Here is a 27,107-nt window from a genome sequence, read left to right as displayed (position 1 = left end):
TTTTTGCTTGTCTAAGAAAGACAAAACTTGTTGTTACATAGGCTATAGCCTTACTATCTTGGCAGAGCAGACATACTAGTAACAAAAAGGAGTGACCCCCTTTGCTTCTGGAGTCAATAGGCTAGGAGGCGACATTGTTTGGTTGGCTTGGCTAATTACTTTGAAAACTCTTTTCTGGTTGTCACTTGTTACACACAGTAAAAAAAAGAAAAAAGAAAAAAAAGAGAATGACTCTAATTACAAAAGAAGAAGAATATGGTGATAAAACCAAGCTTCTTGCGCGATTTTGAGCTTACGTACATTCGAACTATTAGATTACTTCCTAGCTCCCTTTTTTATTTGAATGCATTTCTGGTACTAATTTATTCTACTAACGTTTTTGCTTTTTTTAAGGTTTAGGGTTTGAAGTTTCAGTTTGAATATATCGGAATATCGGAAAATCAAAATTCTAGGAGACTTGGTTGGAAGAGAAAAATGCGACGGGACACAAAGTGAAAGAATGGTGTAGAGCCGTTCTGGGAGATCTGTTCTTTTTCTACTGTTCTATGTGCAATGCATCGCTTGTCTGCCATAAGGGATCCTACGTTTTAACGCAGCACCCCAGAACCGCTGAACATAAGAAGAAGGTTACCATAAAGCTAACGCCGAATCAGCTTCGTATGGTCGGCAGCATCTCACATGAAGGGCGGTAAGCCGGCAAAACTGACCATGAACCTTGGTGCTTATGTATTGTGGGATGAAACAAGAGTTGCAGAAATTACGTTGGTTCTGAAGAGGATTGAGTCTGACTATACTGGGGAAACTTCTTTGGACAAATTAAGTTCGCTTATTTTTAACCGAAGCTCTCGAACTCCATTTCCGGAAGATGACCCTTGATGAAGTCGGCAACAGTTATTATTTTGTCGAGTTTGATGAAATCACAAACTCAGAAAGTAAAAAGAGCTTCAAATGAGAATCCGATGCTGGTCAGAAAAGATGAAATAAGTGGTAGAAAGACATCTGAAAACTGCGTGACATTTGAAGAGCTTAGGGGTCAACTAGTGCTTCAGCCATTCGAAGATGTAAAGAAATGCCAGTTTCAGCTCAGAGTTTATTATATGTTGTCAGGAAGCTACCCATTGCGACGCAAATGGAAATAATAGTTGATGAGCTTCAGCTAGTACAGTTATCCGGACTTCCACCGGAGTCAGGAAGGATCGATGATAAGAGGAACAATGTTGTCCAGGGAGGAAATGTCCAAACTTGGGCGAAGTCGTAAAAAATGCTTTAACTCTTTCACTCCGGTCTGCCAGCATTAAGTGGGGTTTTTCTCTTTGCGGGCGAGTTCTCAGCGAAGAAAGAGCTTTGATGAATGAGTATCCTGAATGCAAACAGTTTGTGATAGATGGGTTGGGCAGATTTGAAGGATGTGCGCATGATATTACTATCACTAAACCCTTGATAAAACTGGCCAAATCTGGTAGAAAGAGAAATGATTTCTACCTACAGCAGGAAAAAACCTTGAAAGAAAACACTGAGAAAGAGCAGCAGGATTTGGAGGCAAGAGAACGGCTGAGAGATCAGCAGCTCGTCCAAATCTCTTTGACAAGACAGACAAGAGACTCTCGAAAGAGTTTTGGGGTTCATTTTCCGTTCAAAATGGTTCCTAGGGGGTCCCTTTTTCGACTAAAAGGAGACCCCTAAGACTCTATTTTTTACCACTTGAACCTGTGGCAGCCCTGATATAGGTATCAAGATACTCCTGAATCATCTTCTCTTAAAAGGGAATGGGAACTTAAGGTCAAATATGGTAATGCCCTCAAAATTTTGAACTTTTTTTCTCAAGAGGAAGAAGGTGTATTGGTTTTGTCCTAGAACAATGTGACAAGCTATTCTCTTGAAAACAGTAAATATAGACTAAAGAAATTAAATCTCCATAATTTCTCATGAAAACAGTAAATATAGACTAAGGAAATTAAATCCCCACAATTACTCATGAAAACAGTAAATATAGACTATGGAAATTAAATCCCCACAGAGTCTCTTCAAAATGGATTCTGATTTAAATAAATTTTACTCCCTCAGTAAAACTATTGAATTATTGACACCAAAAACTATTAAGTTAGAGTTTTGACCATTCCAAGAGAAGTAGCGGGAATGTGAAAATATATTGAATAAAGTTTTCTAGCTTTTATCCAAACATATATTCTCCAGCCGTTTTAAATAGATTTTTTGGCTCCACCCCTTCTTGCCTCAACGATAGTGTTCATAGCAAATCTTTCTGTGTTGCTTTCATTTGATTATGTTGATAATATCATAACTACTGACGAGTCATCGTAGCTCTAAGCCCCCTGAGACTAAAACGGCTCTACACACTCTTCTTTTATCCTCACTTAACCTTGATTTGCCTAAGCTCATATTCACCCACATCATATATATAGTACTTCTTGTTTGTTTTTTATCTTTGAATTGTTTGGTGTAATATCTCTTCAATTCATTCATTTGTAGTAACTTCTATTAATTCAAAGCCCGATTTCCTTGATGAGTTAATCCCCCCTATGAATAGATACTTTTACCCCCCCCCCCCCTCCTCAGTTTGTACTGTTAATCCTGTAGGTTAACCGGAATAGTTTCAGAAAAGAGAATTGCACTAATTAATAGCTCATTCTTTCAAGTTATTCTCGAAATTTTTTTGCAATGCTCAAGGGGTACATTGCCCATATCAACGTGAAAATATCACATGGCTTAGTGTGACTAGCATGCGAATGTTAAAGCCAATTTCGATGCGCAGCTGTGTATTGCGATGTGCAGCTCAACTTTACAAAACTCGTCCTCTAACTTACTCCATTTGTAGCTCCAGTATTTTCTCTCTCCCATCAAATCTGATTCTTTTAAGTATTTTCTTATAGCAACTTCCCATCTCATTCAATAATTTCATTTTTTAATATTGTAAAAAGATAAAAAAAAGTTATAATAAAGTGCTAAGCAAAGCAATAATTGTCAAATATGTAATGAAGCATAGAAGTAACAAGAATAAAATAAGACCAAGAAATTGAAAGAAAAATGGCTGGCTGAAGTAAAGAATTGTCCAAAAATAAAATAACAAACAAATAATGGATAATTCCTCATCTATTTTTTCAAATGATCTAACTACTGTGGATTTATTTCTTCGCGTATTTTTTTTTTTTTAGTTAAGTGAATTTCAGGAAAACTTCGAACTTTTACATGGCAAAGTATCTTTCAAAATGCATTGCATCGTTTATAGCCTCTATTTTTCTTGTATTTTTTTTCCTTAATCTACTTTCATCATTATTTACTATTTGCAACAGTTCTACCCCTTTTTTCCACCTCTCAGATTATATTCTTGCTTTATCTGTCATTTAATTTGTAATCTAAATTAAATATCATATACTTATTTTCTTAGCAGTAGTCGGCAACCCATCAACCCCACCGTGTTCTTAGCATCTACTGGTCAAAATCCAGTGACTTGGGCCCAATGTGAAAAGATAATCTATCCTATGATGTTTGAATATCCGTTCAGTAGAGCTGTGTGGCCTCCAGGTGGCAGCTTCAAGAGTAACTACCTTCATCACCGGTTAGATCAGGCATTGTATCACTTTGCTCCTGCATATATGCTTGATGGGATCATTCGCCTTTGTGGAAAGAAACCATTGTAAGTCCTATATAGTCTTTATTTAATACAGATGTCTTAATACGGCCTTTATTTAATACGGCCTCCAGGTGGCAGTTTCAAGAGTAACTGCCTTCATCACCGGTTAGATCAGGCATTGTATCACTTTGCTCCTGCATATATGCTTGATGGGATCATTCGCCTTTGTGGAAAGAAACCATTGTAAGTCCTATATAGTCTTTATTTAATACAGATGTCTTAATACGGCCTTTATTTAATACGGCCTCCAGGTGGCAGTTTCAAGAGTAACTACCTTCATCACCGGTTAGATCAGGCATTGTATCACTTTGCTCCTGCATATATGCTTGATGGGATCATTCGCCTTTGTGGAAAGAAACCATTGTAAGTCCTATATAGTCTTTATTTAATACAGATGTCTTAATACGGCCTTTATTTAATACGGCCTCCAGGTGGCAGCTTCAAGAGTAACTACCTTCATCACCGGTTAGATCAGGCATTGTATCACTTTGCTCCTGCATATATGCTTGATGGGATCATTCGCCTTTGTGGAAAGAAACCATTGTAAGTCCTATATAGTCTTTATTTAATATATTTTTTAGTTTATTATTATATATTCATTATTTGTTATAATATATTATACGATATTTCAGGTTATTTATTTTTACATAATCATGTAATATTTAATATTTTATGTTATCCGTTATATATATTATTTATTTTTGTTATATATTATATTAGAAATTATTGTATATTATATATTTTTTATTATATATTTATTATTGTTATATAGTTTATTATTCTTCTACTTCATTTATTGTTTATAATATTCTATTTAATTTTCTATAGTCTTATTGTATATATTTCTCAATATTAGTGATGCTACTTATGGGTATCTTCTAGATTTTCCCATTTTGAAAACTTTTTTTTTTCAAATGAAGAATATCATATTTTCACTGACTGAGTGTGTATATAAGTCTATCCGGAATAGCGACGGGGGAATCTCATTTCTTTCTTCATATTCCCTTGAAGCCGGACGCTCCCTCTACATGACTAAAACATAGCAATGCGATTGTATAAAGTAGCTTTGAAAACCATAATCAGTAGCAAGTTTGCTGTCGCATAATTACGTGGTTGCGACAAACTGCAAAGAAAGATCGAACTGATGATCTAAAAACATAAAATCCAAAAATAAAATTAATAATAAATATATCAAAATTCTAATTTTTTTTTCCGGTGATGTTCAAATTACATAAAGCTCATTAATTTTAAAACTATCAATACAAATATACGTGACTTTAAAAATTTAAGTAATTTAGGAAAATGAAAAAAAAAATCTGAGTGTCGCAACTGCTATAATGTTCATCTCATTGAGGATTGGGATGTGGGGCGTTTCTGTGATATAGGGGAGGTTTAAATGTGCTAAATACAAAACCAAAAACTTTGACCCTTGCATGAAATTTGGAAGCAAATGTGTGCGTTTGTTTGTTTACTTTTTTCCTCATTGAGTTTTCATATATATATATATATATATATATATACATATATATATATATATATATATATATATATATATATATATATATATATATATATATATATATATATATATATATATGTATATATATTGGACTTTTTAACTTTTGCCTCGGCTTGTCTTTTGTCATTATGAAAGACATATCGCCGAACCTTTGCTTCTTTTAATTGTTCAAGTGGTGGGACAGAAACTTCGTTTAAAAAGGTCATAAATGACCTTTTTCATGTCAAGATCCAAAACCTAATAATCATCGCTATGATTTTTCATTTGTTTAGTTTGTTTTACTTCGGCTTGGCTTTCGTCATTATGGAATACATATCGTTTTTTTTTTACAAAGGCATGGTAGGTATCGACGACTTTATCCATGTCAAAATCCCAAACCCAATCATCATCGCCAACATTTTCAATGTTGACCCGTTTTGATTCTCGCTGTTCAGGTTGATTTTCATTGACTCGCTCACATGTTTGGTGTTGCATGTCTTCTAAACCACGTGTGTCTTGGCTTTTCATTTTCATTTTGACTTGCTTACATGCTCGGTATCGCATGTCTTCTAAACCGCGTGTGTCTGCTCTTCATTTTCTTTTTTGACACACCGCCGCTGTTCTTCTAACCACGTGTTCTTTTGAACTTCATTTCACTTTTGACATGCTCTAATTGTCATTTTCGCATATCTTTCCATTGCCCGTATCTATACTCTTCATTTTCATTTTTGACACGTTTTTGGATATTGGTTACTTCAGACAGTTTAGCAATGGTCGTTGATTTAGCTGCCCGCATTAGTGTTGTCACAATGGATGATCCAGGCTGTTGAACTTCACATCTTATCATGTTTGATAGTTCAGGTGTTGGTTCCAACGAATCAGCATTCATCGTAACTGCAACAGATAATTTTCGTTTTTTTGGGCCTTCCAACAGACATTATGTTATATAAATAATTGATGGGTTGGAAATTCAACTATCTTTTTTATGCTGTGCATGAAAACATATAAGAAAAAGCTTATATGATGTCATAAGAAACGGTTATATGATGTACTAACATAGTACATGACGTCCAAAATTAAGGGTATTAGCGAATTTTTTCAAACTTCTGAAGTATCTAGATCATTAAGTATCTAGATCATTTTTTTTATGCGAGAATATCCTAAGATACCAATTCTCCCCAAAAAAAATATGGAGCTGTTTTTGAGAATCTACATAAATACATACACGATTATTGCTCACTTATATATATACTTATATAAATATTATATATTTTTGTGTTTGTGCTGTTGCATTGGTGATTTCTCTTTTCATGATATATATATATATATATATATATATATATATATATATATATATTATATATATGTATATATATATAAATGTATATATATAAATATATATATATATATATATTCTCCTGATTTGAGTTGTCATACTGTCACTTGGGGCCATATTCTACTTTAAAAGTATGCACAATCTATATCCTATTTTCTTTTGTGTGCTACTTATGTAAGAATTTTTCAAGCGAAAAAGGCTAACCTAAGAACTAAGATTTTCATTGGAAGAATGACTCGCTTCTACCGCTTCCTCACTTAAACTTATCCTATTAAAGTTGATTGGGATATATTTAGCCCTGAAGGTTCTGTCTGTTAGTACGTTGTTCTCTCTTCATTCTATTTGTCTAATCCTTAGACCTAAAATGAAACACGAATTGTATTTGTGTGGTTGTATTTGTGGTGCTGTATGTGTGGTGCTTTGTGTGGTGTATTTGTGGTGCTAAAACGGAAGCCTCATATGAGGCTTACGAGTCTTATCGCGACTACATTGGATTCTCTGTGGACTTTAGGTCTAAATTTCAAACTGAACTGAATTTCAACTAAGTTTGCTTAGTGTCCAATTTCAAAACTCTTTAAGTAAATGTATCATAATTGGTATACTTCTGAAATCTTGTTGAAATCAAGAGTCAGGCAAAGATTTTCAATTTTCACCACTTAAAAGGGCCCTTTTTAATGGATGGTAATAAGTAGACTACAATGGTAATAACAAAGTATACCATAAGTGATATGGATTTGGTTTTACTTTCGAATGACGACAACCCTTGCTGAAATCAGAGTCATATAAAGACTTTCAATCTTTATGATTGATGAGCCTAGGATGCGACGTAGGGCCATTTCTAGTGGATGGTAATAACTAGACTACGATGGTAATAACTAAGCATGCCATATGTGATATGGATTTGGTTTTAATTCGAATGACGACAGACCTAGCTGAAATCAGAGTCATGAAAAGACTTTCAATCTTTACGATTGGTAAGCTCTAGGAAACGGTCAAGGGCCCTTTCGAGTGGATGGTAATAACTAGACTTCGATGGTAATAACTAAGCATACCATAAGTGCTAAGAATTTGGTTTTACTTTCTAATGACGATAGACCTTGCTGAAATCAGGGTCATGCAAAGACTTTCAATCTTCACAATTGGTGAGCTCTAGGAAGTGGCCTAGGGCCATTTTTAGTGGATGGCAATAACTAGACTACGATGGTAAGAACTAAGCATACCATAAGTGATATGGATTTGGTTTTACTTTCGAATTCTGACAGACCTTGCTGAAATTAGAGTCATGCAAAGATTCTCAATCTTCACGATTGGTGAGCTCTAGGAAGTGGCCTAGGGGCATAGACTACGATGGTAATAACTAAGTATACCAGAACTGATATGGATTTGGTTTTAGCTTCGAATCACGATAGACCTTGCTGAAATCAGAGTCATGCAAAGATTTTCAATCTTCATAATTGGTGAGCTCTAGGAAGCGGCCTATTGCCCTTTTTAAGGGATGGTAATAATTAGATTACGATGGCACTTACTAAGCATACTATAAGTGATATGGATTGGGTTTTTCTTTCGAATCACAATAGACCAGCGTTAAGAAAAATGAAAGTTTCAAAAGTGTGCAGGTTAAGCAGCGAATAGCTGCTTAAGTAATTATGCATTTTTACTATTTTGTTCTGCCGTACGTTTTGCTCAATACAAATTAATTATTCTTTTTCTGTTTAGTATGGTGCGCTTGCACAAGAAAGCTGCCAAAGCAATGGAATGCGTTCAATTCTACACAATACGCGAATGGCGCTCAAGAAGTGACAACACAAATTCACTCATTGAAAGAATGAGTGACACTGACAGAGCCATCTTCAACTTCGATTCTAGAACCATAGATTGGAATGACTATCTTTGCACGTACTATTTGGGAGTTAGAAAATTTATTCTTAAGGACGAATTACACACCCTACCTGCTGCCAAAAGCCACATGAGACGGTAATAGTTCAACCTTGCTCCCCATAATCCTACAAACGTCAGCTATACGCAAAATTCGCTTGTAAATATCAAAAATATTTGCGGGAGGAGGGGCAGGAGTTAGTTCCTTGAAATCTAAAGCTTTTCACTATTTTCAAAATAACGTATTTTTCTAAGAATTTGGTATTTCTGAAATTTTTCTAAAAATTTGGTATTTCTGAAATTTTTATAGTTAAAGTTTAAATAATCTCTTTATTTTTTTCCAATTCAACCCCGCGCTGAAATAGACCCCCTCCCAAAAAAAATCTGCAATCATACCATGTGTTTGGTAAATGCCCTCACAACTATGTGCTCTGGGTCATTGAAACCAATTATTCATGCTGACAAACAAGCGAGACCCAAAACGAACTGAAACTATAATGAATACTGAGTTTAAAGTCAAAATGGACAAAAATAACCGCTATCAAAAGAAGGACTAACGTCCCCTAAGCCTTCTAAAAACCAGATCGTCATTTGCACTTTATCAAGAACTATTTTGTGTATTGAAAAGTGTGTTTTATTTGTCATTTTATCGAAAAAAAAAAAGAAACAAAATCATTATAATAGCCGAGATTGCTGAATAGAACTAATGAAAATAGATTGACAGTTAAATATGTAATGTTATTCATTCCTACAAGTCTCAACAGGCTTAGGACGAGTTATCCCTACTTTTGTTTGTGGCAATTTCTGTTCGGTTTGACTTTGGTTTGACTAAAAAAAAAAATAAAAAAAAAAAATATCAAGAATCAATGCAACTAATTGATCTCCCTGTCCAACATTCCTCTGAAGTTTCAGTCAGGAAGCTTAAGCGTTTGATTTTGTAGGTACGACCTATTCGAAACCAGGATGCAGTCCTATTGACCACTTGGATGCACATAGTGGCTGTTGATTTTTTTTTTCTCCGCATCTCCTTCAGTATTTCCTGAGTGTTTCAAATTAATACCTTCAGCCAGTCCTGAGATAATTCAGATTTGCCAATCTGACCACCTAGAAAGTTTCGGCTTAGTACCCTTAGCTGTTTCTGACATACTGCATATACTCCACTTTGACAACACGGATGTGTAGTCTCTTTTGATTTACGTTGCATCCCTTTAAGCATGTCCAGGAAGATAGTCCTAAGAACCATAAAAATGTTCCTACCATGAAACAGGTTAGACGTGTTACATGTCCTAACCCAAAACATGTCCTGATAATTTGAAACGAAATCTAAACTATTTTACATTTTTACGCTATTTTACAATTGTCTTTCACATCGTGTGCTTTGATTTAGTCCAACATTTCCTTCATCATTCCTTGAAAGTTTCACCTAAATACCTTTAGCCTTTTTGGAGACTCAGGATCAAAAATACTTTATTTTGCAAGTAATAAAATCTGTATGCAAACAATGGGCAACTTCCGTAATTTACAGACCATACCCTGGGACCGTGGGTAGTCATTTTATCTCAGCAAGCAGTTTTTTTTTGCGTTTCAACTATCTCAACAAAATAGCCATCTGAAATTTTGATAGGTGGGGGTTGGGGCTGGTGGCTTAAAATGGCCTGGGGGTCAGGCTGCCTTTCAACCTCTTTTGACTCTTAAAAAGAAATTAGAACTTTTAATTCCCAACCAAATGAGCCCTTTTCGAAAATTCTACGAATGCTTCTTCCATACAAAGTGGCCTGGGCAAAAAATTAAAAAAAAACTAATAAGGGTGCATTGAAGCCATATCACCCTTTGCTTAGTCAGTGCTATTGCACTGCCAATGATCATTGTTGCTTTCCCTTCGGATAAACACTGGCAGTCTATTGAAGAGGACAAGAATCTTAAGTTAAGAGTGGATTTTTAGCTCTTAAATTTTATCTACTGGGCATAGCAACTGAAAACCCAAGTAATAAACTGCTTGGGTAGAGAAAGGGGAGGGCAAATTCAGCGCCGTTTGTCAAAACTTAATTTTGCTTTCGATTTTGAGATTTTTCTTTGAGCTAAATCGGTAAAGAGAGATGAGATGGCAGTAAGTCTTCAAAGAAGCACTTTGTCTTAATATGCTGATGAACCAGTAGGTAGGGCTTTCTTAAATTTACACAAATGTTTGGGAAAAAAGAAACAAGTCATAGTAACATGTATGCAGTATGCATGCAATGCCATGCATTTGCATCTTATTTCATTCTCTATGTGAAAAATCAAAATAGACTAGATAAATAAAAAAAAAAAAAATCAAAATCAAAATCAAAATAGATATTTCTGAAACACAGCCTTCGGCATAGCACTGATCAGTGATTTTTGTAAGCGAACATTTTTATAATTTTTTTTTATTGTTAGAAAGTACTTCTTATATCAGTAATGTAAGAATGAATTTATTAAAAATAAGAAAAGAAATTATTTAGAACCAGCCCCTTTAATTTTAATTTGTTGCAAAAGGAGGTCAAGTCTCCCTCAGATTGTCAAAATATTCTGAGAAGTTGCAAGTAAAAACAAAACAGGGCTGAGACTAAATTGGTCACAATGAATCTAATTGAGATATTTTTTTATTGATATCAAATGATTCTAACTGAGATATCATTTTTGTCATTAGTGGATGCTGGAAATCAAGATCATTTTTGAGTACACCAAAGGTTCTAGAAGTTACGCCAACGTAATTGCTATAAAACTGATTATTATTCATGCCAATTAATATGTCCGCCTTCTAATTACGTTGGAATTCATTGATATCAGTTAAGAAGAAATCGATTATTTTAAATTATACATTAAATTTTGAATTTGAGATATGTTTCAAACGACACAAAATACTGAGCTAAACGATTATTTATTTATATAAATGATATTATATATAATAGTTACTGTTATCAAAACTACGATCTTTTCAAACTAAGCGCCAGCTTAATGTTATGGTGGCACACCTCAAAATGGCAACCAAATATAAAGAGAAGCACAACTTGTCTATGATATGTTCTTTAGATGGCAAGAGTAACAAAGTGCAAAAAGCGTACATTTAAAATAAAATAAAATGCCGTTGCAACAACTGAAATATTGTGAAGAATCATCAGTAATATAAGTTGTCAAGGATAACGAATTTATCCAGATACTCGGTATTTATGTTGCTATGCAGTTTACTAAACTATTTGCCTCGGAATCCTTTAGTAAGGATACTTATAGTACATCTTGGAAAAACTTATTAACTAAAATAATTATCTTCATCTGGCACTTAAAATTTCATTATCAGTGTTAAGGAGCGGACTAAACTTGTTGTTAACATAATATAAATGAAATCGGGGTCAAATTCCTGTTGTATCCTTTTGGTATTTAATTTTGTTTACTTTCACTGGAACTGTTGGTATTCACGAAATTACTAGAAACAGAATTTAATTACCGAAATTGAATTATTAAAAATTCTGGTATATAAGAAATTAACGTCCAGTAGTATTTTATTGAACTATCCAGGATATAAAGTATTATATTACCTTAAGCATAATATTTCTAAATTTTTCAGCTTTTCAAATCTTAGCTTTTCGGCCTGTGTACACAGAAAGTATTTGTAAAGACATGGAAAAATTTTTCACGTCATAATATCGATAACTATTGCTTGTGTTTTTAACATTAGAAATTTTGGCACATCGGAATATTAAACGATTTTAGAAAAGTATTAGGTATGGAAAAGAGAATAAATTATTTTCATATTCATTTTTTACTTTATTTACGTTTTTATTTACTTTAATGATGTTTATTTACTTTACTGGAACTACTGATGTTCAATTAAAAATGAGAAACAAAATTTAGTTATCAAAATCGGAGTCTGAAAAATTCTGCTTGTTAAGAAATTAAAATCAAGAAATACGTGAATGAACTATCCAAGAAATATATTAGCCATGATATTTCTCTCGTTATTTTTTAGCCTTTTTAGCTGTTTTTTTGGCCTATGTACAGAGAAAGTATTTGTTAAAAGACTGGGAAAATTTTGCCACATCGGAATATCAATAACTATTGCTTGTGCTTTAATATTAGGAATTTCGACATATGGGAATATCAAACAGTTTTTAGAAAAGCAATTTTTATGTATGGAAAAGAGAAAAGAGAAAAATTGTCTGCTTTATACATTTTATAAAAAGAATAATAAAATTTAGCCGAAGATATCGAAAACTAGTATATGAGGCATAGGGATTTTGACTAGAAGGATCAGGTTTGGTGAAAAAATAAGTTACCAGCAGTTCCGTGGTAAAACTAGCCCCAGAATTTAGTTTAGCTTAGCTTATCATCAATTTAGCACCAAATTAAATGAAATATCATTGATAAACTATATTATTTTGAAATTTTTGCTTTCTAAGTCCTGCCATCTGTGTTCTATTGGTTTTTAATGGTAGCGTGCTATATTTAAAACTTTCTTATTCTCTTCCAGGATGCTTTTAGTGCAGTTTAGCTTCAGGCTGGCAGTGGCAGTTCTCGTTGCCCGGACTCTGCTAAGACGATCAGAGACAGCGCGTACAGCTTGGCAAATGTGTGTGTCTACTGCAGCCAAATATTTTGTTTCATTGACAAGTAAATTGTTTTGAAGATATAATACTCGCATTTATATATTTACAAAAAGTGTTCGGATCATTGTAATCGCTATTTACTGTAAAATAAATAATTTTTGTGTATTGTTTTTGTACCTTTCTTCTGATTGTTCTTTTCAATTCTTTTTTTTACAAAATCAAGATGCAGTTTTATTGTCAAACTATTAATTTTCTTATTTTCTGCACAGTTAATATCAAATTATTATCTGGTTTTTAGTTGTAATGTTCCAAAGTTGACTCTGGGCTATTGTAAACTTGTTTAAAATTATAGCAAAATCAGTATTAAATACGTTAAATAAAATCGATTTAAGAATATATGTAACTGAGCGCTAGTTAGAACAAAAAGGAATGGGAGCCGTTGAGAATAATCGGCCGAACAAGAAGGCAGAAGGAGAATATAAGTCTAATTTTCATCAAACACGAATAATATTTGTTCAGGATCTGGGATTGAACAGGGAACAGAAATTATTCTGTATAAGAGGGAGCTACCCCCTCCTCAACCCATCAATTTCTACGCCAATGTTTTGTGTGGATTAAAAACGAAATTCTACACAAAACTAAATGGCCCTTGTGTTTGAGCAGTCGTTCTTAAAGGAGTGGGACAAAAAGTCAAACTTAGGAGCGAAGCTAAGTTTTACATTGTAATGTTTCGAGAAAAAGATCTCATTTAGTTTGTATATTTTTGAAAATAAAGAAAGCAGATTTTAAAGCATATTTTACGACATCTATATCAAAGGGCTAATAGTAATTATAACAGATAGTGCATCACCAATTAGGTGCATCAACAATTGTAGATCTTTCAAGCCGTGAAGCAGAAGAGAGAGGGAGCCTGCCACGCGCACAGTATTTACCTATGGGTATTTGGTAACTTTTAAATCGTTGGGAATAGGTGAGAGGGTCCCAATTCTTCCCTTATTCATGCATATTTGTATTTCATCAATTTTCGTGTTGAAAATTATGTTTCAATCTTAGAAGACGAATTCTGTCCCTACTTTGCGCTTTGATTATTAGCTAATTCATTACCTATGGAATTGAAGTTTTGGCTTCACCTGCTGTTACCAGGCTATTCCTGATGTTTATGTCCAAAATGTATACTGATCAATTACTACGTTGCCGATTATTGAACTTTTATGTTGGACTCGAGTTACTACATTTTATTGTTTTATTTTTTTTTTTTAACGAAAAGATATTTGAGTCTAAGAAAATTTTATGGGCTTTTGCAAATGCTTCTAATCATCCTACCGAAAGTAAGAAATCCATGGATGACAACATATCATGAAAATACTTGAAAAGTGTACTGCGAAAAAATAGGCTATCTTGAATTGTGATGTATGAACCGGGCGAAGTGCCCATTTTCTCTGAAGAAATGAGTGCTACCATACCTTGTAAATAAAAATATCTTTGCGCAAAATAACATAGATTTTTCAAACACAAAAACGCAAAGCTTTTTGAAAAACGTTGTAGAATATGCATCCCACCCGCTTGTGTTGCCCTTACAACCGTCTAACTTATCCACCAAAATAAATAAGGGAACTTTTGGAGCGCAAGGAACTCAGTAACTACCTCTGCGAAGACTAAAATAGCAGCTAGTAAATTAATGCCTGGTAAAGTCTTGTGGTAACTCTTTGTCAGTGACTAGAATGTAGCGACCCACATAGTGGATGCAATTATGACCAAAAACTGGTCTTTAGAACCCCGTTTAGAAGCCCTTATGTACTGTGGTATTACTCGTTTTGTTCCAGATTTTATCTCCAATTATGAACTTGAGATCTTAGTTAACAATTTTGTGACAGCTTTTTGCATTGGAACTAACAGATCTTTCAAACTAGAATTTTCACGTCGGGATGACTTGACTACTGTCATACTGAATGTTGTTTTTATTGAATATAATTGGAGTAAAATTGAAGAGCAATTAGCCTTATCTAGTAATCTTGCCATTTTTATAAATCTCAAGCTTATGGTCATATTTCTACTGCTTGTAAAGCTTATGTTCTCTGCTCTGATTGTGCACAAGAGAGACATTTAAGTAGCCGCAATCCCCCTGCTAATACAGTGTCAATTATGCCCTTTGATATCAGACCCATCACTCACGCTTCAGTTATAAATGCTGTGTAGTAAACTAGTTTTACGTCTGACGAAATAAATGCCGGTCTCAGAATAACGTCACGGAATATATTATTATCATGGAGGTGTAACTTAAACCAGTGGTTCCCAACCGGTGGTACGCGTACCCCAGGGGGTACGCGAAACCCTCGCAGGGGGTACGCGAAGGTCCCAAAATTAATTTAGTCTACATCTTTAAAACTTGTTTCTGACTCAGTTCCAACATTTCCCACAAAATCAGATAACATAACCCATTGTACGTAATTTCAGACTCATTTTCAAAACTTTCGCTTTCAGTAACCCGCTAATTTTTCTCCATAGCCGTAAGGTCTCGATTTAAACTCAGCGGGTTCAGTATCTTGTCATCTGTTGAAACACGAAGTTCGTGAATTGTGGTTGCAAACAAAGATGGATAGATTCCTGATCAGGAATAACAAGAAGCCGAATGGTGGTACCCAAAACTCTGAACCTGCACCTAAGAAGAAGAAATATGACGAATCATCGGTCAAAGTGCGTCGATATTTGTCAGAATACCTAGGGCTCGGATTTAGTGCGACACAGTCTGATCCAGTGAATGCACAGTGCGTTCTTTGTGGTCAAGTCTTGGCCAACAGTTCCATGAAACCTGCGCATATGAACCGGCATCTCAGTACTGTGCACCCTTCTCATGTCGGTAAGCCCATAGAGTTTTTCAAGCGTAAACAAGAAGCATTCGCTAGTAACTGTTTGGAAATTGCAAAAGTGGCATCAGTTTCTTCAAAGGCTCTCCGGGCTTCGTATGCTGTTTCATATTTAGTTGCGAAACAGAAAAAACCGCACACCATCGCCGAATGTCTGATATTACCAGCACTAGTGAAAGTCAGTGAAATAATGTTGGACACGAAAACTGCTACTGCCCTTCAGTCTATACCTGTGTCGAACAATACCATTTCAAGAAGGATAGAAGACATTGCAAGCGATATTGTCATGCAGGTTATTGAGCAAATAAAGTTGACGAAGATGTTTGCGTTACAGCTTGACGAAAGCACGGATGTGTCAGGTGAAGCCCAGGTGATCGTCTTTGTTCGATATCAAGATTGTTCTGACATAAGAGAAAATATTCTGTTTTGTCAAAACCTACAGTCAAGAACAACAGGAGAAGAACTATTCAAGGTGATTGACAAATTCTTCGCAGAAGGGGGCATCTTGTGGGACTGGTGTTTATCAGTTTGCAGTGATGGAGCTGCCGCCCTAACAGGGAAGAATAATGGGCTCATGGCCTGGATAAGGAAGAAAAATCCAAAGGTGAAGTGGTTGCACTGCATCATTCACAGGCAAGCTCTTGCATCGAAAAGGATGAACGCACATCTGCACGAGACCCTCAACGAGGCTGTAAAAGTGATCAACTTCATCAAAGCCCGACCACTGAACTCAAGAATGTTCAAGTTGCTGTGCCAAGAGTGGGTTCAGAACATCAACATTTACTTCTGCACACAGAAGTTCGCTGGTTGTCTCGTGGGAAGATTTTAAACAGACTTTTCGAGCTTCGACAAGAAGTTCATATGTTTCTTCTGGAGCAAAAATCTGCATTCAGTTCACTTTTTGAAAACCAGGACTGGGTCTGCAGGCTGGCCTATCTTGCGGATATTTTCGACAAACTGAATGACTTGAATCTGTCAATGCAAGGTTTCCGGACGGACGAACTCTCCCTGAATTCGAAGATGTGTGCTTTCATCAAGAAATTGGAGTTCTGGCTTAAAAAGGTTCAAAGAAACAGCGTTAGTGTCTTCCCGACCCTTGACAAGTTTGCGGACGATAGTGAAATTGATAACCTCAACACAATCTGTGATTGTATTCGGGAGCATCTGACAAAGTTGCGAGATGAACTTGTGTCATATTTCCCATCGATTATGAACCAAGATAGAACGCAGGATTGGATCCAAAATCCATTTGTTGAAGACGTGACCTCAAGCTCTGGTCTTAGTGACAAGCTTACAGAGAATCTGATCGAACTTGCCAGTGATCGCGCCTTAGAACTGAAATTCCAAAATGTAACTGTTTCCCAGTTTTGGCTGGAGGTGAAAGGAGAATACAAGGAACTAAGTGAAATCGCCATGTCTGCTTTGTTACCATTCGGATCCACTTACCTTTGTGAAGTGTCATTTTCGGCAACGTCATTGATCAAAAACAAACACAGAAACAGACTGAGTGTACAAAATGACCTTATAATTGCCGTTAGTGACATCGAGCCAAGATTTGATAATATTTTAGCAAAAAAGCAGCCTCAAGTTTCTCATTGATTTTGTACGTACATTTAATCACCGTCATATTGGACAATAAATCTCGTGTTTTTGAAAATCTGATTTTAGTTAAGAAAAAAGTAAAACAACGATTCTCAAGAAAGGGGTACGCAAACTTTTTGGGCCTTGACTAGGGGTAAGCGGACCGAAAAAGGTTGGGAACCACTGACTTAAACTCCCACTTATACAAGTACTTTGTGAACCTGATGACGTGAGATAAGATAAGATATTTATTTCAAAAAAATCACTATCAGAAGCCCACAAAGGGTCGAATCCGGTTTTCGGAAAATACAAGGGAAATAACACTTTAGTATTAACCTGACTTGCAATGTTTACATTAGCACCTGCTTACCATGGATAGTCTTAACCTACTAAACATTGACACATCCACAGCTGCTTACTGGCATGCTGCTAAATCCTCTAGTGTGGGTCAGCCTAGTGGTGGTAATGCCGTCCTTCTTCAGAAAGAGAAATTCCAAAATCGAGTATTTTGTTGTAGTCAAAATACAAGACTTTGTCAATGCCTCAGGTTACTTACCCACTGATTGTTGTAATTCTAGTTCCGATATGTTCTATGATAAAGTACGCCGGGCTTGTGAATCCTACAATATAGGGGTCAAATTGGCGGTTTATTTAAAGCGCAATCTATTCTTAGTAGTCGAGCAGATATGCTCTCTAATGTGTGTGCACAATTTCTTCCAATAGAAAATAAGCATAACTTGACATACATGCGTATCTAAGGGAACAGGTTATTTCTTGGCCTTACGTTGTACTTCCCTGAAATACTGCCAAACTCTAAAAGTTGTGTTATTACTAGATTTCAGGCTTCAAGTCACCTACCAATCAGCAATAATTTTCCTGTCATATTCTCTCCCTTTTAAGTAATACCAACATGCGGCATGTAATCTGTGATTAGGGTACAATTGACCTGCCTGCTTTTCAAAGCGGTGAGCGAAACTATTTTAGGATAAATCAAAGTTCCTCTGCAGTTCATGTCTCAAAAATTAGTGTGTCTAAGATATACGTATATACTACCTCTGAGCTACAAAGTTACTGCCTCTGAAGCTACGAAGCTCAATGTGTGGTCTTCTGATTATTTTCAGCCTATTGGCCGTCAAAAAAAATTTTGATTAATAGTAACTCAGCCTTTCTACAACGAAACTATAATTTTGAGGCACATAATTGCAGAAAAAGCCACTTTACAGGCACAAATGTTTGCCTACTTAAAATGGTCAATAGAACTTGTAAGTTTTTTTTTCATATGAGCCGTTTCTTTGTTTTCTAGAGCTATTGGACCGATACGATGACCTCTGACAAAAAACAAACCAACAAATAATTACCAAATCCATGACCTTCCTTCTCAAAAAAATCTTAAATTTCGTATTTTTATGGATAGGAGCTTGAAAACTGCAAGAAAATTTACATGTTTGCCGAGCTTAGTGGTTTAATTTTCATCAAGGTCACTTGCCTCCCTCAGGAGTATCCCCCCTCCCTTTTCGATATTCAAGCAAACTTGCTCAACCTAGTTATTTTAGACGGATGGGCCCTGGACATTTTGGCCCTCTAGGACACTCCTTTTGTCCTAATGGCTGGAATTGGAAACCTAGGCAAGGTGAAAAGTTTCACTGATCTTAATTCCACAAAAAATTAAATTAACAGCAGTGCGGATAGATTCTTTTTTTAGTATTGGAAGTACTCACAAAAGAAAGAATCTTCATTTCACAGATAAGTTGAACATGTTTGTGTATGGGTTTGTGTAACAATAACATCAAACAAGAATAATTTTTTTTTTTTTTATTTTAGTACCGTTGTTCGTAAGTATATTTTTTTGCAACGAGAAGTAATGTTTGCTTATTTTTTTGGTGAAAATATATAGAAAAATGAACATAACATTTTTTTTTCTGTTAATAAAACCCACAAAGAGTTAGTGAGTTAAGTAAAAACTTTGCTTCTCTTTTAAGTTCAGAAGTAACCCTCCCCTCCCCCCCCCCCAAAAAAATAGCTGCTTCCTCATCAACACCCCGCTCTTTACGCTAAAGTTTGACTCTTTCTCTTAACTCTACTTTTGAAAACAGTAAAAAACTTTAGCGTAAAGAGCGGAGCGTTGATGAGGAAGCAGCCCCTTTCATATACGAGGTAATTTCTGTTCGTTTTAAGTTTAATGTCGCTCCTTACTTCCCGTTAATTTTTTTTTTTTTTTATTTAATTTCTGAACGTTTTTGAATCAATGCATGTTTTGATTTTGGCTCTCCGCAGATGAATAATTAAAACGAAATTTGAATATTTATTTTTTGGCTAATTGGCTTTCTCGTAGTTTTGATCGAATGATTTTGAGAAAAAAAGGAGCGGGTTACCCTTCGATTTTTTGGCTACTTAAAAAGGCAACTTGAACTTTTAATTTTTTACGAATGTTTTTATTAGCAAAAAGATATACGTATCAAATTAGCTTACGTAACGAACTTCAGTATTCTCATGTTTTTATTACGTATATGAAGGAGTTCACCCCTCGTCAGTACCTCGCTCTTTACACTAAAGCTTAAATTTTGTCTTAATTCCTTAAGAATAACCCCTGAATCGCAAAAGCCGTAGAATAAATAGTTGAAATTACTAAAAATGCTTTAGCGTAAAGAGCGATGTATTCGGAGGAGGTGAGCCCATCATATGCGTAACAATTTCTGTTCGTTTTAAGTTTTAATGCTTCTCCTTACTTTCAGTTGAAAAAACTTTTTCATATTTATTTTTTCACTGTTTTTTTTTTAAATAATGCTATAAAATCCTGCGCTCCCATCATGAAACTTTTCTTCCCCCATGACAAATTCCTCCAAGGAAATTTCCCCCAACATATCCTCCTCTTATCAACCTCCCCCCCCCCTCAACCTAAAAATTCCCCAGAAAACGTCTGTACACTTCCAAATAACCATTACTATATGTAAGCACTGGTCAAAGTTTGTAACTTGTGGCCCCTCCTACGGGGACTGTGGGGGAGTAAGTTGTCCCCAAAGACATAGTTATAAGGTTTTTTGACTACGTTGAATAAAATTGCTATCTCAGAATTTTGATCCGGTGACTTTGGGAAAATAATTGGCGTGGGAGGGGGCCTAAGTGCCCTTCAATTATTTTGGTCACTTAAAAAGGGCACTAGAACTTTTCATTTCCGTTAGAATGAGCCCTCTCGCAAGATTCTAGGACCACTGGGTCGATGCGATCACCCCTGGGGAAAAAAACAAACAAACAAAAAAACAAACAAACAAACAAATAAACACGCATCCGTGATCTGCCTTCTGGCAAGAAATACAAAATTCCACATTTTTGTAGATAGGAACTTGAAATTTCGACAATAGGGTTCTCCGATACGCTGAATCTGATGGTGTGATTTTCTGACTTTTAGGGGTTGTTTCCTCCTATTTTCTAAAATAAGGCAAATTTTCTCAGGCTCGTAACTTTTGATGGGTAAGATTAAACTTGATGAAACTTATATATTTAAAATCAGCATTAAAATGCAATTCTTTTGATGTAGCTATTGGTATCCATTGGTATCCATTTTTTAGAGTTTTGGTTACTATTGAGCCGGGTCGCTCCTTACTTCAGTTCGTTACCACGAACTGTTTGATATTTGCCTTCTCTGTAGCTAATCTTGTAGTTCTTTTTGGATTAGGCTTGTTTTTATTCGTTCCTATTTTGTTTTATTTTGAATTAGATTATTTTCTGCAATTAATTTTGCGTACATAGGGTTGATTGTGTATTCACCCAAGTCTCTATTTAGGGATGTATTATTATTTAAGTTTGGTTTGATTTCGATTGCCTCGTGGACAGTTTGTTTGATTCCTAGGTCATTGCTAATTAGAATTGTTTCGTCAAATAGAACACAAAGGTTTGGATTTTCAAAAATATAATTGCTTAAAGCTGAACCGAAAGATATGGAGTTATTTCTGGATTTTAATGCTTTTTCAATACTTTCTGTTGTGTTGCTGTAATCTTGTTCCTAAATTTTGGTGGGTTCGACCAATTTAATAATTTCCAGAACTACATGGTATTTGATACACCCCTCTTAGACGAGTAACTGGGGTTTTATCCATACCAGAATCGATTCAGAAGAAGATTCATTATGCTTAACGCGATTCTCCTAGGTTGAAAGCGAATTCTATTTCCTATAGCATTGAAATACGTAACAAGACTTCCTTCTTTCTCATTGGCTTAATTGCTCCTTGAGGGTTGTACCAGAATATCTAAAGACTGTTGACTTCCTTCTACATTACGACCAGATTTAAAGAGAATTTAGCTTTTTCACATGTCTAATCGACAACAGCTGAACATTGGAATTTGATTGGTTGCAAGTCAGATAACAGTTTAGTAATTTTCACAATAGGCAGAAAAAAAAGAACAAATAAGGGATGGGAAAACCTGAGACATCAGTAAGTTCTATCTCAAAGTAAGGAGCGACCCGGCTCAATAGTAACCAAAACTCTAAAAAACGGAGTTTTGATACAAATAGTTACATCAAAAGAATCACGTTTTAATTCTGATTTTAAATATGTAAGTTTCATCAAGAAAAGTCTTAGTTTAGTATAGTCTTACCCATTAAAAGTTACGAGCTTCAGAAAATCTGCCTTATTTTGAAAAATAGGGGGAAACACCCCCTTAAAGTCATACAATCTTAACGAAAATCACACCATCAAATTTGTCTTATTTTAGAAAAGAAGGGGAAACATCCCCTAAAAGTTATCGAATATTAACGAAAATCACACCATCAGATTCAGCATATCAGAGAACCCTACTGTAAAAGTCTCAAGCTTCTACCAACAAAAATGTGAAATTTTGTATTTTTTGCCAGAAGACAAATCACGGATGCGTGTTTATTTGTTTTGTTTTCTTTCTTTCTCAGGGGTGATCGTATTGGCCCAGTTGTCCTAGAATGTCACAAGAGGGCTCATTCTGACGGAAATGGAAGTTCTTTTTATTGTTTTAAAAAGTAGAATTTAGAGAAAGAGTCAAACTTTAGCGTAAAGAGCCAGGCGTTGAGGGAGGGGGTCAATCCCTTTTACATACGGAATAATTTCCGTTAGCTTTTCTAATGTCGCTCCTTACTTGCAGTTTAAAAAACTTGTTTTTTTAATTTAATTGTTGTATGAAACCTTCAGGAAGTAAAATTATTCCTGCATCTAGCTTAACTAGTTTATCTGAAACACACCACACACTAAAAAACTCGATTTTGAATAGACCGAAATCAATTTTGCCGGCTCTTTATCTTGCAAAAGTTATCTCCCTCCGCTCACACCGATTACTACAATTGGTAGTTCGGGCTTTCCGCCCTTATAAATGGCTCCTTCAAAAAAGTGTTATTTGGAAAGAAGGTCCTCACCTGACATCCTTCGAATTCAACTTTTGTGTTGTTGTTTTTTTTGGGGGGGTGGGTAAGGGGTTATTACCTACATTACTGTACAAGGTTGCAAAAAATCATCTACAATATATTATGTTTCTAGCTTGAATGGCTAAACAGCTTTTGTGTAGCAACAATGATGCAAGAAAAATCCAAGTAAGTGGTTATATCTTTAAATCAAACAGTTCGTGGTAACGAACTGTAAGTAAGGAGCGACTTGGCTCAATAGAAAACGAAACTATAAAAAAAAAGAATTTCGATACCAATAGAGATATCAAAAGAATTGGATTTTATGCTGATTTTAAATATATAAGTTTCATTAAGTTTCGTCCTACCCATCAAAAGTCACAAGCCTGAAATAATTTGCCTTATTTCCGAAAAAAGAGGGAAACACCTTCTAAAAGGCAAAGAATCTTAATGAAAATTACACCATCATATTCAGCATATCAGAGAACCTTACAGTAGAGGCTTCACGCTCTTCTTTACACAAATGTGGAATTTTGTTCTTTTGCCAGAAGAAAGATCACGGATGAGTGTTTATTTTTTTGCTTTTTTCCCCAGGGATGATTATATGGACCCAGTGGTCCTAAAATTTCTCAAGAGGGCTCGTTCAAACGGAAGTTAAAAGTTCTAGAGCCTTTTTTAAGTGCAAAAAATTGGAGGCCTAGGCCCCCTCTCACGCCCATTTTTCCCTAAGTCACCGGGTCAAAATTTTTATATGACCATTTTGTTCAGCATAGTTGAAATACCTAATAACTATATCTTCGAGGACGACTTAATCCCCCACAGTCCCAGGGGAAGGGCAGCAAGTTATGAACTTTGCCTATTATTTACATATAGCCTAGTATTGGTTATTGGGAGGTATGCAGAAGTTTTAAGGGGGAATTCTTTCTGGTGAGGGGAAAGATAGGGGGAGAGGGCTATGGGGGATATTTTTATGGGGGAAGAATGGATTTCCCAGCATTATTTATTTAATAATCAGAAATCAAATAAAAAACAAGTTTTTTCAAAAGAAATTAAGGACTAAAATTAAAACTTAAAACCAAACAGAAAAAAATACGTACATGAGGGGGTGCGTCCCCTCGTCAATGCCTCGCTGTCAACGCGAAAGTTTTTTTTTAGCAATTACAAAAGAGCTATTTATTCTAATTAAACGGCCTTTGAGATTCGGGGGTCATTCTTATAGAACTGGAACAAAATTCGAAGATTAGCGTAAAGAGCGAGGCATTTACGAGGGGGCGAAACCCTTCATATTATGTATATGAGGAGGTTTGCCACCACCTCAATACCTTGCTCTTTTTGCTAAAGTTCGGATTTTGTTAAATAATGTCCGATATTAGCAATAATTTGTTTGAGAATATCTTGGCATTTAATTTTACCTTGAGCAGCTTCATAACTATAATTTTTATGTGATAATGAACAGAAGATATTGAAGGTTCGTGACTTGTGGTTGTTATAAAATAATAAAAAAAAACAAGTTTTTCCAACTGAAAGTAAAGAATAGCGTTGAAAGTTAAAACGAACATAAATTATTACGTATATCTTTGAAAGATCTTTTATATCATTCATTTCAGTCATTTGAAAATTGCTCAACATATGACTTCATTTTCATAAAACTAGTTTCGACCTCTTTCGCGTTTCGTTACTATTTTACAATATTAGTTCCACAAATATCACTAATTTAAGTTACGTGGGAGGGTATTTCCATGTAGAAATTTCTCGGGGGGATGGACATTTTCCATGGAGAGAGAGCTGGATTTCCAGACATTAAAAAAAATGATCAGCAATAAAATAAAAACACAAGTTTTTTTTCAAAAAGAAAATAAGAAGCAACAATCAAACTTAAAACGAACAGAAAATATTACGTATATGAGATGGATTGCCTCTCCTCAATAGGTCGCTTTTACGCTCTTATTTCTTATTTAACTTTTAAAAGAGGTTATTATTTTAATTAAAGAGCTTTTGAGATTCAGAAGCCCTTCTTGAACAACTGGAACAAAAATCAAACTTACATTATTATATGGTTATTATTAGTTAAAAAAAAGTAAAGGTAATATGCAAATTTCGTTTTAATTATTTATGTTCGGTGATCCAAATTCAAAACGTGCATTAATTCAAAAACGTTCAGAAAAAAAAAAGTTTTCTGAACTGAAAATAAGGAGTGACATTTAAACTTAAAATGAACAGAAATTATTCTGTATATGCAAGGGGTTGTCTCTTCCTCAACGCCCCGCTCCTTACGCTAAAGTTTTTAACTGTTTTATAAAGTAGATTTGTGAGAAAGAGTCAAAATTAAGCGTAAAGAGTCGAGCGTTGAGGAGGGGACAGGCCCTTGTACTTACGGAATAATTTATGTTCGTTTTAAGTTTTAATGTTTCTCTTTACTTTCAGTTAAAAAAACGTGTTTTAACCGAATGAACAATAGCATCAACAACGACAATGTCAGGAAAAGAAAAGACAGACGTTTTGGATAAACACATTTCAAGTTCGATAGAATTGTTGAAGACATAGGCGAACAACAATATGAACAGCTTCCTAACTTTTTTGAATGGCTTCGGATTTGTCTGAAATATCAGAGGCAGCGCTATAGGGATGCCTACAGTAAAAGTCATACGGCTCCAATGTTTATTATTATTTTTTTCAGAGGCACATCATATGAAAGCAGTAATTGTACAAACTTCAGAGGCAGCTCATTCGATTGAAAATCAGAGGTTCTAGTGCCCTTTTTAAGAGTCAAAAGTGATCAGAGGGCAGCTAGCCTCCACAAACCTTTTTTTAAACACATCCGATAAAAATTTGAGATAGCCATTTTGTTAAAAATATTTCAAAGATCATATGACAAAAACTCCGAAGTCAAGAGAAACCCACAGGGCCTGAGGCAGGGCGTTTTAAGTTATGTCATGGGGGTATATATGGTTTTTATAGAAGGGATGCTCGTACAAACTTCAGAGAAGGCTCATTTTGTTGGAAATTGAAAGTTCTAGTTCAATTTTTAAGAGTCAAAAGAGATCGGACGGCAACTAGATCATGTAACAAAAACTTTTGATCGAAAATACACCCCAGGGCTCGGGGGCAACGTTGCAAGTTATGCCCTTGCGGCATACATGGTTTTATAGAAGGAGTGCTCGTATAATTTTCACAGAGGGCTCGTCTGACTGGAAATTGAACGTTATAGCTCACTTTTTATGAGTCAAAAGAGATCGGCGAGCAACTAGCGCCATCTCACGCCTATTTCCCAAACCCGCCCGATAAAGATTTTGAGATAGCCATTTTATTAAAAATAGTTCAAATATCGGCTATTAAAAACTCCGGGGTCTACCAAACCTCCAGAGCCCGGGGGCATATAAAGTTTTTGTGTAGGAGAGGTCGTATAAGCTTCAGAGGTGGCTCATTTGATTGGAAATTCAAAGTTCTATTTACTTTTTTCTGAGTCAAAAGGGGTCGGGGCAGGGAATCTACCCCCCCCCCCCCTACTCACACCCTCTTTTGCCCAAATGCATCCGATCAAAATTTTAACATTGCCAGTTTGTCCGAAATTGTCCAAAGATCAAATAACAAAAACTTTGGGGTCAGCATAACCAATCACACCCAAAGCCTGGGGTAAGGGTAGTAAATTATGCCCTGGGGGCAAATAAAGTTTAAGAAATGGTCGTATAAACCTCGGAGGGGACTCAGATGATTAGACATTGAAAGTTCTAAGTCCCTTTTTAAGAGTCTGTTTGATCAAGACAGGCTGTTTGAAACTCGTACCTGTTAGTGGGGCAGGCCCACGTCAGCAGTGACAATCACCGTTTGACGGGTGGCCCAGTGAAACGCAGGACCTGCTATTTGATTTCTTAACCGTACTCTTAAAAAATATCCAAATATCCGAGCATCCAAAATACTCGTGCCAATAATCACACGTCACCAATTATTAGAGCTAGCGAAATGCGACTGCATTGAATCAATGCTAGATGCGAACTAAACTCGTTTTGTAAGTGGTTCAATACTATTATAAATCGGTTTAGTAAAATATTTTGTTAGATAATTTTAAATTAAATTTGAGTGTAAATAATTTAGTGAGTATTCCCCCAAGTCTCTGTTCAAAGAAATATTTTTATTTTTTTAGATTTTTTAAAAAAAACTTTTTTTCAGTTTTGAAGTAATTTTCGGAATATAAGGTAGGTAAATCGTGCTTGTGGGATTATTCGAATCGTTTTCTGGTGTAGGATTTATGGCTTTAGAAGAATGCATGTTTAATCTTAAAACAATAACAGTATTTATGAGAGAAATTGGGTACCCGTTGCCAAAAAGTATTTCTGTAATAAAATTTAATTCTTTTTAAATATACGGCTCTGAACAGATATT

The 27,107-nt window shown here is 35.3% G+C and overlaps 1 protein-coding gene across 1 annotated transcript in view; it reads left to right on the top strand.

The window, feature by feature from the left end:
* The window catches only part of LOC136036950 (putative fatty acyl-CoA reductase CG5065), a 63,515-nt gene extending 50,430 nt beyond the window's left edge, over nt 1-13,085 (top strand). Inside the window, exons 6-8 of the mRNA XM_065719339.1 lie at nt 3,404-3,652; nt 8,200-8,457; nt 12,845-13,085. Of these exons, the coding sequence (XP_065575411.1) occupies nt 3,404-3,652; nt 8,200-8,457; nt 12,845-12,998 (661 nt within the window). The 3' untranslated portion in view covers nt 12,999-13,085. The remainder of the gene's footprint in view (nt 1-3,403; nt 3,653-8,199; nt 8,458-12,844) is intronic.
* Nucleotides 13,086-27,107: the final 14,022 nt, after the last annotated feature.

This window comes from Artemia franciscana, chromosome 16, assembly GCF_032884065.1.
Source record: "Artemia franciscana chromosome 16, ASM3288406v1, whole genome shotgun sequence".
Classification (NCBI taxonomy): Eukaryota; Metazoa; Arthropoda; class Branchiopoda; order Anostraca; family Artemiidae; genus Artemia; species Artemia franciscana.
This window is presented reverse-complemented; position numbering and strand designations above follow the sequence as displayed.